The sequence below is a fragment of the Sander vitreus genome, unplaced genomic scaffold (assembly GCF_031162955.1).
Source record: "Sander vitreus isolate 19-12246 unplaced genomic scaffold, sanVit1 ctg325_0, whole genome shotgun sequence".
Classification (NCBI taxonomy): Eukaryota; Metazoa; Chordata; class Actinopteri; order Perciformes; family Percidae; genus Sander; species Sander vitreus.
The window spans coordinates 35,154-53,858 of NW_027595471.1; the positions used below are offsets into that span (position 1 = coordinate 35,154).

General features: G+C 43.0%; 1 protein-coding gene and 1 pseudogene across 1 annotated transcript; one reads left to right on the plus strand and one right to left on the minus strand.

Moving 5' to 3' along the window:
- Positions 1-2,096: 2,096 nt before the first annotated feature.
- On the minus strand, positions 2,097-18,119 carry LOC144513723 (eukaryotic translation initiation factor 4E type 2-like). The gene is made up of 7 exons (XM_078244896.1): positions 17,954-18,119; positions 16,802-16,892; positions 14,919-15,053; positions 14,410-14,514; positions 13,699-13,851; positions 13,322-13,458; positions 2,097-2,453 (listed from the first exon to the last, which is right to left on the minus strand). Exons 1-7 carry the CDS (start codon positions 17,968-17,970, stop codon positions 2,414-2,416), a joined length of 678 nt encoding a protein of 225 aa, XP_078101022.1. The 5' UTR covers positions 17,971-18,119; the 3' UTR covers positions 2,097-2,413.
- On the plus strand, positions 7,678-8,583 carry LOC144513716 (uncharacterized; annotated as a pseudogene).
- Positions 18,120-18,705: the final 586 nt, after the last annotated feature.

Consider the following 18,705-nt stretch of genomic DNA (forward strand, 5'->3'; position numbering starts at 1 on the left):
ATATAAGATATCATATATCATATATTATATATATATAATATGGAAAGTATATAATAAGGCTAAAGAGTTCTCTGCTCTGAGAGGATCTGTTGATCTGATCTGGATTAGATCTCCAGCTGGTCTGCAGTCAGGAATAGAGGCAGGATTAACCCGGCTCTCAGCGGCCTGGCTCTACTCTGAGCCATCTGAAGGAAAGGACTGAGTCCCAGAGAGAAGTGCCTGGGTCAGAACCACACACACTAACACAACATGTACAGTAAGTAGTTCTATGTGTTCAGGTTTCTGTATTTGTTACCCATAGGACCTTTAGAGAGTTAAGACGTGCAGGTTGTCTATGAGACCCTTCAGATACCACAGATAAATAACTGTTAACGTGCTGATCAACATGCTATAATATCTATTAAATACCAACAAAACACTTCAAACTGAACATCATCAAATGTACCAATCAATAAATAACTAATGTCTGATGCTAACTGGTCATCAGTGTGACTGGTGCTGGAAGAAAGCTATATATACACACGCACACACACACACATACATACATACATACATATACATACATATATATATATATGTGTGTATATGTACAGTTGTGTTCAAAATAATAGCAGTCCAACATCACTAACCTCATTAATCAAATTTTTTGGTAGAAGTGATATTTCTACATGGTAAATCATTTCCTAGTAGTGTTGTAGAGTCCTAGAAAACCAACAGACCCACCAGTCATGACATGATGCTGCTCATTCTGGGTGATTGAATCTGTAATTGAGAGGGGCATGTTCAAAATAATAGCAGTGTTGTGTTCAGTTAGTGAGGTGAGAAACAGGTGTCAGTTATGGCCCATATTTAAGGAAGGAAGGAAGCAAATGTTGTGCATGCTAGTTATAATGTATTTCACACTGGAATTTGTTTTTCTCATTTTGTCTCTCATAGTTGAAGTGTACCTATGATGAAAATTACAGGCCTCTCTCATCTGTTTAAGTTGGAGAACTTGCACAATTGGTGGCTGACTAAATACTTTTTTGCCCCACTGTATGTAGTATGTATGTTGTCACTGTCTGTCTGTTCGATTCTCTCTGACACTGTACATAGTGTCTGTCTGGTTCTCCATCTTTTCATCCGTTTTAACTCTAACTCTGCAATTTAAATGTTTTTTATGGCCGTCTGTGATTATACTTCAGGGTTTTTCCTCCATCCATCCATCCATCTTCATCCACTTATCCGGGGTCGGATCGCGGGGGTAGCAGCTCCAGCAGGGGACCCAGGTTGGAGATATAATCCCTCCACCTAGTCCTGGGTCTTCCCCGAGGACTCCTCCCAGCTGGACGTGCCTGGAACACCTCCCTAGGGAGGCGCCCAGGGGGCATCCTTACCAGATGCCCGAACCACCTCAACTGGCTCCTTTCGACGCGAAGGAACAGCGGCTCTACTCCGAGCTCCTCACGGATAACTGATCTTCTCACCCTATCTCTAAGGGAGACGCCAGCTACCCTCCTGAGGAAACCCATTTCGGATGCTTGTACCCTGGATCTTGTTCTTTCGGTCATGACCCAGCCTTCATGACCATAGGTGAGGGTAGGAACAAAAACTGACCGGTAGATTGAGAGCTTTGCCTTCTGGCTCAGCTCTCTTTTCGTCACAACGGTGCGATAAATTGAATGTAATACCGCCCCCGCTGTGCCGATTCTCCGACCAATCTCCCGCTCCATTGTCCCCTCACTCGCGAACAAGACCCCAAGGTACTTGAACTCCTTCACTTGGGGTAAGGACTCATTCCCTACCTGGAGAAGGCACTCCATCGGTCAAAATTCTTATTCAAATAACCTTCCGCAACGATTGCAGACTCTTTGGTGGAGCTCTGCTCTGAATGAAGTTACATCGTGACAAATTAATGGACCACTTGCAGAGTGATATGAAGACATGAATCAGAGGCACAAAAAAGGAGTGCAGCTCTTCAGCCACCTGAGGGCAGGGTAGTATAATATATAATGGAGGAATTCTAAGTAATGACCAAACTGTCAGCGTGTCCTCATGATACAACCCCCCCCCTATCCCCCACACACAGCTGCTAGTAGCCAAGGAGGAAACAGAAATGAACAGAAATTCTGTTTTATTTTACACAAATAAAGCAAAAACACTGCAACTGCACGCTGACAGCAAACAGCACACTCTCCTGGTTCTACAGTCTGGATTCATGAAATTATTATTCAGCTGCTGATCAATAATCAATCAATGAAACTACTTCAGTTCAGTTAGTTTATTGGTCCAGTCAACACACACACACACACACACACACACACACACACACACACACACACACACACACACACACACACACACACACACACACACACACACACACACACGAGTGTAAGGATGGTGATCTGCATCCTGATTGGTCAGGAGGTCTTCAGAGGGAAATCTTTGTGTTTCTGAAGCTCGAGTTGTCCCTGAAACACACAAACACATTTAATATGTTATCGTTTCATATTTAAACCGTCAGCTGTTTGTAGATCATCGTTCTGACAGAGAGTAAATCAAACTGGTAAAATGTAAAATAATTAAAAAAAAATAAACCAAACTGAAAACTAAAACATAATGATGCCTCACTAAAAAACTTAACTTAATTTCACTTCAGATGTTTTAGCTGTAATATTCTTATAATAGTCCTAGAAGAAGCAGTCAGCAGAAACCTTCACAGAAACTTCCCATGCACCCGTAAAGTACTGCCCACGTACATTTCATTCCCATGACCCTCATATGTTGTGAACTGACATAGTGGAATCTGATTGGTCAAGTCTTGCCTAAAGTCGACTGATGGTCATGTTTTGTTTCTCCAGCCAGACTAAAAGCTGAGACTCGTCCAGCGCCACCAGCTGTTTCCCGTTTAAGATTTAATAACTTTATGATAAAGAGGCAGAACCATCTGATCTATTGGGTCCGACATTAAACAACACCTAAAGCTTAGTTACAGGAACTCCGGTACTACTATTACTCTAGTACTACAGTAGTAGTAGTACTCAGAGTTTTGGTCATGTGACCTGTAGAGTTTGATTTTACCGGTCAATATTTTCCGTGTTTATTGAGCTTAAATGGTAACTTGTGTTTTAATTTAACCTGGCCCCTGTGTCTCCATGTTCCTGTGTCTAAGTGGCTGATGGATCAACAATCTCTGAAACTGGTCCAGTATTAAGAGAGAAGGAAACAAGATACAATATAAGTTAATGGGGCAATGCTGCAGCTTGTATTTACCTTCACAACAGTCCTGTTGTTGCTGCTGACAGACTCAGATTAATATTCTAAGTGCCTGACAACATTATGGAAAGGATTTCTAAGGAGGTCAACCACAACTCGCGATGCGTATAATAAGCCTCTCTCTGCTGGTTTACCCACGCTGCCTCAGCCTGTTTGACCCACTCTGGTTTTACCCACACTGCCTAGGCCTGTTTGACCCACTCTGGTTTTACCCACACTGCCTCAGGCCTGTTTGACCCACTCTGGTTTTACCCACGCTGCCTAGGCCTGTTTGACCCACTCTGGTTTTACCCACACTGTCTCGGCCTGTGTGACCCACTCTGAGCAGATTTCACTGTAATCCCAATAACAACCTTGCAGGCTGTTAAGAAAGTCAAGCTTCCGTAACCGTGGAGAGCTGTCATCATACGGCATCTCAATGTCTCGGCGTCATGTACGTTAGACCGGCAGCTGCGGCAGTTGTGCTAAAGTTAGCTTGTTAATAACATCAACAATAAACCATAAACTGGCTGGCAGACACCTCGCAGATAACCTCAGACTTATCTTCTGGTTACAGTAATTAGGTGAATTTCTTACTGGGTCTATTTCTCCATACTTTTTACAAAATCTAATCAAGAAAACAACTAAGATTAATATTTTAGCATGACAGTCTATGGGGTTTGCCATTCTGAGTACCGTTTTCGGTGGTGAACGACAAAGACACAGGCGACACCCCCTAGCGCAACCCCGATAATCGGTGTTTCAAGGACTGTGATTGGTCAACTGGTCCTGTGTGTTGATAGTCGGTGTTTCAAGGCCTGTGATTGGTCAGCTGGTCCTGTGTGTTGATAGTCGGTGTTTCAAGGCCTGTGATTGGTCAACTGGTCCTGTGTGTTGATAGTCGGTGTTTCAAGGCCTGTGATTGGTCAGCTGGTCCTGTGTGTTGATAGTCGGTGTTTCAAGGCCTGTGATTGGTCAGCTGGTCCTGTGTGTTGATAGTCAGTGTTTCAAGGACTGTGATTGGTCAACTGGCCCTGTGTGACTGTGATTGGTCCTGTGTGTTGATAGTGGGTGTTTCCAGTAGCCTACTGTGGGGAGTAGCAACATGCTAGTTCACTGACATCAGCTTTGCAAATAAGCTCAGACATATTTTGGTTTCAATGACGGGGTTATCTGTTAGTAAAGTGTCTATATGTCAGTAACGTTTTGAAATCAGCACTTCTCCAGCAAGCAGTATTTTGTGGGCAGTTAGCATGCTAACATAACATAAACTGGCTGGCAGACACCTTGCAAATAACCTCAGACTGATTGCCCCCTAGCGTTATAGCGGTGAAATGCACCGCGATGCAAAGCAACCCCGACGCAGAACTCCCAATGGGTCACGACGCCGTAGGAGCAATGGTGCAGCTACAGCGTGGAGTTGACGCAGAAGCATAAAACAGCCTTAGCGGTCTTTACAGTTAAATTTAGCTGAGAAAAGGTAGTCTATATCCACGATGTTCCACTTCTGAGATGTATGTATGTATTTTCGCCAGATGTCCGTCCCCTTCCTCTGTCTCTGTGTTAGAGCCGTTGTGTCCGAGCTCGGCCCGGCCCGACACATTAACTGTAATTATGAGCCCAAGCCCGATTTAAACCTGACAATGTTTTAATACGTGGGCCTCTATAACTGACGTTCTCAACTACAATTCAGAGTTGTTGAAATACAGAAATCTGTTTAGAATTATCTTAATGAATAATGCAACAAGGACGAAGCATGTAAACAGCTGTTAGTTTATTCAGAACGGATCACAAATGATCTGAATGAAGAAACATTAAAAACCCTTGACCCATCGCTCCCTCAGCTGAATAGTGAGGGGAACAGATCAAGACATCAACATAATCAAAAACCTGGAACCATATAGGAGACTTTCTGGTCTCCATCACCTAATAAATACTGTCCTTCATCACGGTCTCCATCACCTAATAAATACTGTCCTTCATCACGGTCTCCATCACCTAATTAATACTGTCCTTCATCACGGTCTCCATCACCTGATTAATACTGTCCTTCACCACGGTCTCCATCACCTCATTAATACTGTCCTTCATCACGGTCTCCATCACCTCATTAATACTGTCCTTCATCACGGTCTCCATCACCTGATTAATACTGTCCTTCATCACGGTCTCCATCACCTCATTAATACTGTCCTTCATCACGGTCTCCATCACCTCATTAATACTGTCCTTCATCACGGTCTCCATCACCTAATTAATACTGTCCTTCACCACGGTCTGCATGCTGACGCACTGGCCGTGAACAGTGCTGCAGACGGGGGAGAAACGATGTAGCCCAGTTTACCTCCCACTCAAGTCAGTGCAGGACACCCAGAGCTACGGGAGAAGCTGGAGAGGCATAGCTTTCTCCCCACGGAATAAGGCTAATAAATTATTAAAAAAACACAAATGCTTGGTCAAGGGCCCGGCCCGGTCCGAGGATAGCAGCGGAAAATATCGGCCCCGGCTGGGCCGGGCTCAGACAGAGAATCTAAACTCTACTCTGTGTTGGCGTTCTAACCTCCAGTGGATTTCTGAGGACTATTATTATAGTATTATAGTTTAAGTAAGAACATGTTTCCTGTATCATCTACATTAATAGAGTCACTGTTTGACTTCCTTATACAACCGTAGAATAAAACACTAAAAGATTATTCTTTATAAGGTCTTATTACATGATCTACCTCCTGATGGATGTTCTCTACTGACTCCTCTATCAGACACACAGACAGACTATGTTCCTGGAACAGGACTGTGCTTGGTGCTTCCTCCTCTCCACCTTAAACTATTATTATTTTATGAACATGAAGACTATCTGACCTCTGGATGGAAACATCCTGTTACTGAACACTGAGCTTTCAGTCTGGTTGTTGTGTTATATCAAACTCTTTATGCTGCTGTCTAATATGTCATTTATTAGTTTATTTATTAAAGGGGGAGGAGTCTGAGTCCCTGAGACACCTGAGCAGGTTTAACTAAAGTGGAGGTACCGTGATGAACCTGTAGGGGCGTCAGAGATCCTTCTGTCTCTCTGCTGTTCAACATCAGACTGCTGCTCCTGGTAACTGATGACCCATCAGCAGCTCTGTTTCTGATTGGCTGCTGTCTGAACTGAACAGGGAGTGAAAGTAAAGAGTTGGGACTTTCCAGAGACGCTGCGTTCAGGTGACTACAGGTCAACAGAGACCTAAACAACAACAAACTGCTAAACAACAAACTGCTGAACAGAGACGCTGCAGAGCCTGGTCACATGACTGCTGAGTCTGGTCACATGACTGCTGAGTCTCTTTCACCAACCTGTCTGGTGCTCTGACTGCTGCTCTTAGCTCTTCTTGGGTTAATACAGTATAAAACTCAGACCTGGAACCTGTTTACATCATATTTATCATACTGTAAGATCAAGATAGTAGTATTCTGGTTACATGTCAGAGTGAGGGGCTGCCCATGCTCAGTACATGCACTAATGGAGAGAAGTCAGAGTGGGGGGTCTGCCCATGGAAAGGCACCCCAAGCAGTTGGGGGTTCGGTGCCTTGCTGAAGAGTACCTTGGCAGTGCCCAGGAGGTGAACTGGCACCTCTCCAGCTACCAGTCCACCACCATACTTTGGTCCGCATGGGGACTTGAACCAGCAACCCTCCGGTTCCCAACTCAACTCCCTACTGACTGAGCTACTGCCACCCCCAAACTCAAGTTTATAAAGTTTTCTACAGCAACACATTCACATGAACGGTTTCGTAAGATATCGTACGAAATTAGGGGCCCGCCAGCAGATCACATGACTTACTTTAGCGGTCTTTACAGTTAAATTTAGCTGAGAAAAGGAAGTCTATATCTACGATGTTCCACTTCCAGGATGCATGTATTTTTGCCGGATCTCACCAGCTACCAATCCAGACTCTGTACTTTGGTCCGTACGGGGCCTTGGTCCAGCAACTCTTCGGTTCCCAACCCAACTCCATGATGGAGGTGGTCAGTAATAGTACTACAGTAGTAGTATAGTATAGTATAGTAGTACCTCAGCCAATGCCTTACTCAATCCATATTGACTGATGTTTACGGTAAGCGTATTGTCTCACTTCCGGTGTTCCCGTGTACAGACACTAGTTTGCTGCTCCAGCAAAAATGTACTCAACTCTGCTTTATTGTTTAAAATTAGCGGCTATTTGCCTGGATTACATTTAAACTACACTTGCTTTGCTGAGAGCCTGCATCAACCGGGCATAAGCATTTGTTTAATTTAGTGTTCAATTTAGCGGCTAACTTAGCAGCTAATTGCCTGGATCGCATTTAAACTACACCAGTTTACTCAAGCACTTATATCTATCTTCTCTTGCAGCGACTGCTTCGCTGCTCTCACAATAGTTGGAACGCTGCTAGCTACTTTAGCTTAGCCATTAGCAATGGCGGATCCCTCTCCTACCCTCTCATGCTCTGTGTGTCAAATGTTTAGCTATTCCTCCGCCTCCTTTAGTGATAATAATAAGGATATATGTAAAAAAAAAAATTTAGTTTATTCGCTGCTCTGGAGGCGAGGCTTAGTGAGTTAGAGGCACGACTCCCCACCATGGAATGAAAATTGTATGCTTCCGCAGCTAGACAGCGCCCCGTAGCTGGGGCGGGCCAACATGCTATAGCTTCTGTTAGGGGTCCCATGGCAGGCCCCGAGCAGCCGGGCGAGTGGGTGACTGTCTGTCTGAGGAAAGCATAGCGCTTGTTCTAAGCCGGGGAGTGTGCATGGCTGCGGTCGCTCTAAACTGGAGCATCCTCGCCTTTCCAACAGGTTCTCCCTACTCAGTGATACACCTGATGAGAAGCCAAATCTGGTTATTGGGAGCTCTATACTGCGATATGTGAGGTTAGCGGCTCCAGCGGCTGCGGTCGTGTGGGTCCCTGGGGCCAGAGTGGGCGATATAGAATCCCATCTAAAGCTGCTGGCTAAAAATAACCGTAAATACAGTAAGATCATATTCCACATAGGTGGTAATGATACCCAATTACGTAAATCGGAAATCACTAAAATTAATGCTAAGTCACTTTGTGCATATGCAAAGACAGTGTTGGACTCAGTGGTTTTCTCTGGACCCCTGCCAAACCTGATCAGTAATGAAATGTACAGCCGCGTGTCATCCTTCCACCGCTGGTTGTCAGAATGGTGCCCAGCTAATGATGTGTGCTATGTGAATAACTGGAGGGCGTTCTGGGGAAAGCCTGGTCTGATTGAGAGAGACGGCATTCATCCCACTTCGGACGGAGCCGCTCTCGTATCAAGAAATCTAACCGAGTGTATTATCGGTCATAAACCATGACAACCCAAGTTTGATATTAGTAATCAGAGGTGCAGTGCTACGCGCTCCTCTGTGCTTCCGTTGGAGCTGTCGCCCACTCATAGTCTAATAACCACGGTGTCTGTCCCCCGACTCAGACCGGTTAAATCAAAGGGAAACAAAAGAGGTGCTATACTTAACAACCTAACTGGAATTAAAACTACCACTGCAATGATAGAACAGAATAGGAAAATTAGATGTGGACTATTAAATATTAGATCTCCGTCTTCTAAAGCAGTATTAGTAAACAATTTGATATCAGATAATCAAATTGATCTATTCTGTCTTACCGAAACCTGGCTGGGCCATGAAGAATATGTTAGTCTAAATGAAGCCACTCCTCCCAGTCATATTAATACTCATATTCCACGAGGCTCAGGCCGAGGAGGGGGAGTTGCAGCCATATTTCACTCAAGTCTATGAATTAATCCTAAACTAAACTATAACTCGTTTGAAAGCCTTGTTCTTAATCATCATCCAACATGGAAAACATTACAGCCAATTATATTTGTTGTTGTTTACCGAGCGCTAGGCCCGTTTTCTGAATTTGTATCTTTGTATTTTGAGTTTTTGTCACATGTAGTCCTAAAATTAGATAAAATAATTATTGTAGGTGATTTTAATATCCATGTGGACGTTGACAGCAATAGCCTTAGTACTGCCTTCAACTCACTACTAGATTCAATTGGTTTCAGTCAGTGTGCATAAGGCCACGCACTGTTTTAACCACACCCTCGACCTTCTGCTGTCATATGCATATGGCAAATTGAGGATTTCATAATATTTCTGCAGAATCCTGTATTATCAGACCATTTAATAACTTTTGAATTCTTACTACCCGACTATAGGAAATTAAATAAAACCTTCTACACTAGATGCCTATCTGACAGTGCTATAGCTAAATATAAGGAAAATATTCCAACAGCATTTAACTCAATGCCGTACCTTAATATAACAGAGGACCGTTATGTTATCTTTAGTCCCTCCCAAATTGATAATTTTGTAGACGGTGCTACGGCCTGCCTACGGACGACTTTAGACTCTGTTGCTCCCCTCAAAAAGAAGATGATGAAGCAAAGGAAACTAGCACCTTGGTATAACTCCGTTTAGATTGGCAAGACAGTATGAAAACTTATAGGAAGGCCCTCAGAAATGCCAGATCAGACTATTACTCATCACTAATAGAAGAAAATAAGAACAACCCAAGGTTTCTTTTCAGCACTGTAGCCAGGCTGACAGATAGCCACAGCTCTATTGAGCCATCTGTTCCCCTAGCACCGAGTAGTGACGACTTCATGAGCTTCTTTAATGATAAAATTAAAACAAATTACACCTGATATATACTTAGACTGCTTTTATCGTATAAACCTTCAACAATTAATGTTAAAGGTCTCTTCAGCTAAGCCATCTACCTGTCTCTTAGACCCCATCCCAAGGAGGCTACTTGAAGCGTTATCTGTGGTTAACACTTCATTACTAGATATGATCAACATGTCTTTATTAACAGGTTATGTACCACAGTCATTTAAAGTAGCTGTGATGAAACCTCTTCTGAGGTCTTAGCCAACTTATAGACCTATATCTAACCTTCCCTTTCTCTCCAAGATCCTTGAGAAAGTAGTCGCCAATCAGCTATTTGATTTTCTACATAGGAATAGTCTATTTGAGGACTTTCAGTCAGGATTTAGAAAGCATCATAGCACAGAGACGGCACTGGTGAAAATCACTAACGATCTTCTAACTGCTGCTGACAAAGGACTTGTCTCTATACTTGTCTTATTAGATCTTAGTGCTGCATTCGACACTATTGACCATACCATCCTTTTACAGAGACTGGAACATTTAGTTGGCATTAAAGGAATCGCAATAAGCTGGTTTAAGTCCTATTTCTCTGATTGATCTCAATTTGTTAATATCAACGATAAATCCTCCAAGTACGCTAAAGTCAGCCATGGCGTTCCTCAAGGCTCAGTGCTTGGACCAGTTCTATTCTACTTATAGATACTTCCTCTAGCCAATATTATTAGGAAACACTCAATTAACTGTTATGCGGATGACACCCAGTCAGACGAAATCAGTCAGTTAGCTAAACTTCAAGCATGCATTAAAGATATAAAATCCTGGATGACCTACAATTTTCTGATGTTAAACTCAGACAAAAGTGAAGTTATTATGCTGGGCCCTAAACACCTCCGAACATCATTATCCCTAGATATAATTACTCTAGATGGTATTGCCCTGGCCTCCAGCACTACTGTCAGAAAGTTATTTTTTAATCAGGATATATCCTTTAACGCCCACCTAAAACAATCCTCAAGAACAGCCTTTTTTCATCTTCGTAACATTGCCAAAATTAGGAACATCCTGTCTCAACACAATGCATTTGTTACTTCCAGGCTGGACTACTGTAATTCCTCACTATCAGGATGCTCAAATACGTCCCTTAAGACTCTCCAGCTGATCCAGAATGCTGCAGCACGTGTTCTGACAAGAACTAAGAGAAGAGATCATATTTCTCCTGTATTAGCTTCTCAGCATTGACTTCCTGTAAAATCCAGGATTTCATTTAAAATCCTTCTCCTGACCTACAAAGCTCTAAACGGTCAATCACCATGATATCTTGAAGAGCTCTTAGTACCTTATTGTCCTACTAGAGCACTGCGCTCCCAGAATTCAGAGCTACTTGTGGTTCCTAGAGTCTCTAAAAGTAGAATGGGAGCCAGAGCCTTCAGCTATCAGCCTCCTCTCCTGTGGAACCAGCTCCCAGTCTGGGTTCAGGAGCCAGAGCCTTCAGCTACCAGGCTCCTCCCCTGTAGAACCAGCTCCCAGTCTGGGTTCAGGAGCCAGAGCCTTTAGCTACCAGGCTCCTCTCCTGTGGAACCAGCTCCCAGTCTGGGTTTGGGGGGGGCAGACACCATCACCACATTTAAGAATAAAGTGAAACTCTCCTTTTTGATAAAGCTTATAGGTAGGGAGTGAGGAGATCCAGAAATGCTTGTTACTAACCTAGCTGTGGGGAGTTTACATAAGAGTCCTCATGTTTTTTTTTCGCCCAGCATATTTCCTTGGATTAGGATGGCACCAAGATCTCAGTTGCAGCTGTCGCCGTGGTCCTGCTGCACTTCCTGCTACGCTCTACGGTGCCCTGCTGCAGCCTGCTGTGTCCTGCTGCGTCCTGCTATGCTCTGCTGTGCCACGCTACATCCTGTAACGCCCTGCAGTGCCCTGCTATGACTACCATTTTCTAGTCACTCTTCCATTATCTTTATTGTGACTATTATTGTCACTGTTCATCACACACCCAACCGGCACCGTCAGACACCGCCTACCAAGAGTCTGGGTCTGCCGAGGTTTCTTCCTAAAAGGGAGTTTTTCCTCGCCACTGTCGCACTAAATGCTTGCTCTTGCGGGAATTACTAGAATTGTTGGGTCTTTAGAAATTATAGAGTGTGGTCTAGACTTACTCCATCTGTAAAGTGTCTCGAGATAACTCTTGTTATGATTTGATACTATAAATAAAATTGAATAGTACCTGAGACTGTCCGTGTGAATCTTGTACTCCATGATGGAGATGGTCAGTAGTAGTACTACTACTGCAGTAGTATAGTAGTACCTGAGGCTGTCTGTGTGGGTCTTGTACCTGAGGCGGTCTGTGTGGGTCTTGTACTCCATGATGGAGTTGGTCAGTAGTAGTACTACAGTAGTAGTAGTAGTATAGTAGTACCTGAGGCTGTCTGTGTGGGTCTTGTACTCCATGATGGAGTTGGTCAGTAGTAGTACTACAGTAGTAGTAGTAGTACCTGAGGCTGTCTGTGTGGGTCTTGTACCTGAGGCGGTCTGTGTGGGTCTTGTACTCCATGATGGAGTTGATCAGTAGTAGTACTACAGTAGTAGTAGTATAGTAGTACCTGAGGCTGTCTGTGTGGGTCTTGTACTCCATGATGGAGTTGATCAGTAGTAGTACTACAGTAGTATTAGTATAGTATAGTAGTACCTGAGGCTGTCTGTGTGGGTCTTGTACTCCATGATGGAGTTGATCAGTAGTAGTACTACAGTAGTAGTAGTAGTAGTAGTAGTAGTAGTATAGTATAGTAGTACCTGAGGCTGTCTGTGTGGGTCTTGTACTCCATGATGGAGTTGATCAGTAGTAGTACTACAGTAGTAGTAGTAGTAGTAGTAGTACCTGAGGCTGTCTGTGTGGGTCTTGTACTCCATGATGGAGTTGATCAGTAGTAGTACTACAGTAGTAGTAGTAGTATAGTATAGTAGTACCTGAGGCTGTCTGTGTGGGTCTTGTACTCCATGATGGAGTTGATCAGTAGTAGTACTACAGTAGTAGTAGTATAGTAGTACCTGAGGCTGTCTGTGTGGGTCTTGTACTCCATGATGGAGTTGATCAGTAGTAGTACTACAGTAGTATTAGTATAGTATAGTAGTACCTGAGGCTGTCTGTGTGGGTCTTGTACTCCATGATGGAGTTGATCAGTAGTAGTACTACAGTAGTAGTAGTAGTAGTAGTAGTAGTAGTATAGTATAGTAGTACCTGAGGCTGTCTGTGTGGGTCTTGTACTCCATGATGGAGTTGATCAGTAGTAGTACTACAGTAGTATTAGTATAGTATAGTAGTACCTGAGGCTGTCTGTGTGGGTCTTGTACTCCATGATGGAGTTGATCAGTAGTAGTACTACAGTAGTATTAGTATAGTATAGTATAGTAGTACCTGAGGCTGTCTGTGTGGGTCTTGTACTCCATGATGGAGTTGGTCGGGAGGTTCAGGACTCGTCTCAGTGTGTCTCTGATTCTGGACGTCGTCGTCTGGTCGTTGGACGTCCTGTTCCAGATGGACAGGATGTCCTCCTGAGAGACAGACAGGTAGAAAGACAGGGAGAGAGACAGACAGGTAGAGAGACAGGGAGACAGAGACAGACAGGGAGACAGAGAGAGACAAAGTTCATAATAAAAAACAAGCACTTTTTTTGGGAGTTTTGCATTGTTTCCCTTACTATACGTACGTACGTACTCTCTCTGTGGCAGTATAACTGCAGTAGTTCTGTAGTAGTATCACAGCAGTATGGTAGTAGTATTGCAGTATAATACCTGGAAGCGTATGGAGACGACGGCTCCACAGATCTCCTCTCCCACCATGAACTGCTCCCCCAGCATGGCCAGGATGATGTTCTCCCAGAACCGACTCGCTAAGCCTTTACGTAGTCGGATGATCCACTTCCCCCCACTGCGGTTAGACTCGTCCTGAAGACACACAGGTTAGAGACAGAGACAGACAGGTTCGAGAGAGAGACAGACAGGTTAGATACATACATTCAGACATCCAACAACATGTGTTCTTAGTGTAGAGGGGGAGTTACCTGAGAGGGTTCATGTTAAAACAAAGAGCAGCTTGTATTTAAAACACCGCTGTGCGTCTGCCCTCGGCATTGTCGCAAACTTTTTTTAAGTTTCCAATTGACTGAATATAACTTGTTACATTATGTTGTTAATAAATGTTTTAAATTTGACAATGTAATGTGGTACATTGTGAACAAAGGTCAGATATTATATTGCATAAAAGTCTAGTCTAAAACTGGCATAGCAACCTGCATAGCAACCTGTGCTTTAAAACAATAATGTAAAAATTGAGAATCAAATCTAACCGTGACATTAGAATCGAAAATGTAATGTAATCGAGGATTTGGAGAACATTGACACCCCTAATATACTACATACATACATAGCAACCATATCGTCAATTTCGGCAACCAGAAGCTGATGCCTGGCAACCACTTTAGAAAGTACGTGTTGAGTTTTTACCTCCCACATGGGTTTGATTCCCTCTTTGAACAGGTGGAAGTCACTGTGTCCACTGAGATCACCAGGACGCACCAGGTGACTGTAGAACCTCCAGAACTGCTCCACCTAACACACACACACACACACACACACACACACACACACACACAGTCTGTTTATAGTATGTCGACAACTCGCACACACAGAACAGAAACTTTGGAGAGAGAGTTTGGTCTGTGTGTCTCTCTCTGTGTGTGTGAGTGTGTGCGTCTCTGTGTCTCTGTCTGTGTGTGTGTCTCTGTGTGTGTGTGTGTGTGTGTGTGTGTCTCTGTGTGTGTGTGTGTGTGTGTGTGTGTGTGTGTGTCTGTGTGTGTGTGTGTCTCTGTGTGTGTGTGTGTCTCTGTGTGTGTGTGTGTGTGTGTGTGTGTGTCTCTGTGTCTCTCTGTGTGTGTGTGTCTCTCTGTGTGTGTGTCTCTGTGTGTGTGTGTGTGTGTCTCTCTCTCTGTGTGTGTGTGTGTGTGTGTGTGTACCGATGCCACGCTGCCTATCTGTCTGATGTTCTGTTCGTAGCTCTGAGAGCTGGCCGGCCGGCTGGGAGTTCTCCTGCTGTACCAGAAGGTGTAGTTATACTGCAGCGGGTGTTCTCCTGCACCGGGACACACCGTCTGTAGACAGAGACAGACAGACAGACAGACAAAAATAGTGATTGCATGTACAGAAACATTTATGCATTTCCTAGGGGTGTGACGAGACGCAACGATATTTTAAAGCAAACTTAGATGAAATATGAGAAATGTGCCCTGTGCAAGGTCTTCTCTCCTGTATAATTAACCTCTAAATCTGTCCCTACAACCTATTAATCAACATTATTCATTTCTTACACTGTAACTATTTGTCTTGTAATTGTATCTTATCAATTTTCAGCCAGTTTAATTTTCACGACTGTTTTTAATTGCTCTTTAATGTAAGGCACTTTAAAAAGGTGCCAAAGAAATAAAGATGCCTTGTCTTGCCCTGCAACCTCAGCCTGTCAGTCACTCCCCAGGGCAATAAAGAACACCTGCAAGGCGATCTCACTATTATTTATTTAATCTCTCTCTCTCAGGGCTGTCAATCGATTAAAAAATGTAATCTAATTAATTACATACTCTGGGATTAATTAATCGCATACATAATTAACGGTGCCTGAACCGAGACTTTTTAAGAAAGTAAAAAAGAAAGAAAAAAAGGTACTAAACAACAGTTGGTGACATTAAAGAACGGCTTGTTTATTGCTAAGGCCATATGGTCAACATTAAATGATTAATAATAATGTATAACAATAACTAATTTCACTAGTAAATTGCTGTTGAACCATCAGATGGGAAAAGGACATTTACAATAACTTCAAATGCACCACGAGGCTGTAGTTTACCAGTTTCATTGAACACACCGTCTGTGTTGTTTCTCCGACCAGCTGCAGATTGTTACATCCTGGTGTTGAATCCTCTACAGTAAAACACAGTCACACTTTACACCGTTTAGTGTTAGCTGTCAGCATTTAACCCTGTTTAATCCAGCTACTAGCTAGTGGTAGGCTAACGTTAGCTGCTGTTGAGTATAGTGTTAACTAGCTAGCGGTAGGCTAACATTAGCTGCTGTTGAGTATAGTGTTAACTAGTTAGCGGTAGGCTAACGTTGGCTGCTGTCTAGTATAGTGTTAACTAGCTAGCGGTAGGCTAACGATAGCTGCTGTCTAGTATAGTGTTAACTAGCTAGCGGTAGGCTAACGTTGGCTGCTGTCTAGTATAGTGTTAACTAGCTAGCGGTAGGCTAACCTTAGCTGCTGTTGAGTATAGTGTTAACTAGCGTCATGTGCAGCGGTGTTTGTGTTTCAGAGCATCAGAGAGAAGAGCAGACATATCAGTGGCACCAGATTTCAGTAGCCAGGGTTGGCAGGAAGAAGATTTTTACAAGTAAATGTTCCAGTTAATGATCCAGGCTGAACATTCTCGTCTCCCTCCTTCATTTTACAGTCCGATGGTGCTAGAACGGCTCCGGGTCAAACCTCAATATGGAATGGATTCATCTGCCTTATTTTTTTTCAGATTAATTAATCAAAATGAACGCGTTATTTTGACAGCCTTAATGTATGTATGTATGTATGTATGTATGTATGTATATGTATATATATATATATTTTATGTCCACTTTCCCGACACTGCCGTATGTCACCTGCAGAGGTGGTAAAACTTCTCTCCGTCTGCACCACACCTCTGTCTGTCTGTCTGTCTGTCTGTGGAGCTGAAACACGCAGAGAGACCGAGACGCCCGGTCTTACACGGTCTCAGGTACCAAAGTTTTGCACAGACATGGAGAGACAGACAGACATGGAGAGAGACAGACATGGAGAGAGACAGACATGCTGTCTCACCTTGCGTCTGTTGTTGTTGTTGTTAATGTTGGTCCCATCACTGTTGTCATGGTGACAGTCTGTCTCCTCCTGGTCCTCCTCGTCTTTTGGACTGAAACACAAACACCAAGTGTATCTGTTAGCATCCCAGGCTAACAGGCTAACAGAGTGTCTGTTGTTAATAAAGTTACGAACAGGTTTAAACACGTCATAACAAACTCAACATATATTCATGTTTAATGTTTAACATCTGGAAGGTTTTAATCCAGACCCATATCAGTATAAATATATAAGAAATGTATTAGATCATATCATATCAGACAAGTCTATATCAGTATAAATATTAGAGATGCACCGATTACAACTTTCTAGGCCGATACAGATTTAATTTTTTCTAACCTCTTTACAGCACACACAAATATTTATTTTGTATCTTTCCTTTAATAGAACATGTGTTGAACAGATGATGGATCACTATAAAACAGAACTATATCAATGACTCCTGGTGGGGGACATTAACACACATCTAAAGAGTAATGTTAGAACCATTTCCTTCTTTTCACATCAGATATCCACTAAAGAAATGGGATTCTGGTTTTTGCGTGCGTGTGTGCGTGCGTCCTTGAGAACTGTAACTCGTATAACGTCTGTTGTCAGTTAATTGTAGCGTTGACCGGCATGAAATCGGCATATGTCAGACTGACCTGCTGGTCGCCGGTCATGGCCGAGCACGTGAAAACCGGCGGTGCATCTCTAATAAGTATATAAGATATATGAGATCATATCAGAACACACAAGTCTATATCAGTATGTATGTGTGTGTGTATGTGTATATACACATACATATACACATACATATACACATACATATATATATATATATATATATATATATATATATACATATATATACTGCTTTAGGCTGAAATATGAGCTTTAGATGTTGGCGCATGTCTGACATTGATGTTAGCTGTTAGCTGTGTTTACTGATGACTCTGATGCTAACGGTTAGCTGCTAGCTGTGTTTACTGATTGGACTGATGCTAACAGTTAGCTGTGTTTAGTGATGAGTCTGATGTTAACGATTAGCTGTTAGCTGTGTTTACTGATGGGTCTGATGCTACCTGATGCAGCAGTGTTTCCGGGTATTTTCCGGGTCAAAGTGTGTCTTACCGCTCCAGCTGGTTCATCCCTCCTCCGGCTCGCTCTCCTCCCTTCAACCTCTCTTCTTTTCTCTCTTTTCTTCTCTTTATTCTGTTATTATTCCACCTTATCTCGCTGCTCTGCCTCCTCGTGTGGCCGCGGATCTCTGCATGTGCGGGAGCGCAGGACGGGAGGGGAGAAGGGACATTTGATAGAGCGATGATTCGCGCTTTAACGCTGAGAAGTTTAGATAAACTTTATTGATCTAAATACATGAACACGTGACAGCAACTCAATGTTCCAAAGTTTATGCAAAACACAGAAAGTGAAAATACTGCATGAACATAATACAGAAACACCCACTTCATGAATAGTAATATGTCTTAAAATGTATTTAAATATATATTTCTGCATATTACATATATAATATATTATATGTTTCACCTCCTCATAATTTTCCATGAGAAGCTGCTGCTCAGCGGGTGAAGGATCAGTAAATCTGTGATGGATACCGTGGTCTATTTAAGAAAGCCGTGAACGTGCACTTATCCCGACTATCTACAGCTGGCTGGACATAGCTTCACCTTCTCATCAAACGCTATTCTATTCTATAAACTGGATTACAACGTAACTTCACTTTATGGTGTTTTTGTAATATTTTAGGGCGTTACGTTAGTCAGAGACAGTCTAAAGTGAAAGTGCAGTTTTAGTTCTCACAAATGCAACACATCTTGCACTGAATGTGAAATGTTTCTCCAACATAATTAGGCAGTATAAATGAG

Bases quoted from the DNA above. Each gene is read 5' to 3' on its own strand.
- LOC144513723 (XM_078244896.1), bottom strand. The intron at 13,852-14,409 runs GTAAAAACTCAA...GTGTGTCTTCAG, and splicing joins GAATCAAACCCATGTGGGAG to GACGAGTCTAACCGCAGTGG. The intron at 13,459-13,698 runs GTATTATACTGC...TCTGTCTCTCAG, and splicing joins TCGTCTCCATACGCTTCCAG to GAGGACATCCTGTCCATCTG.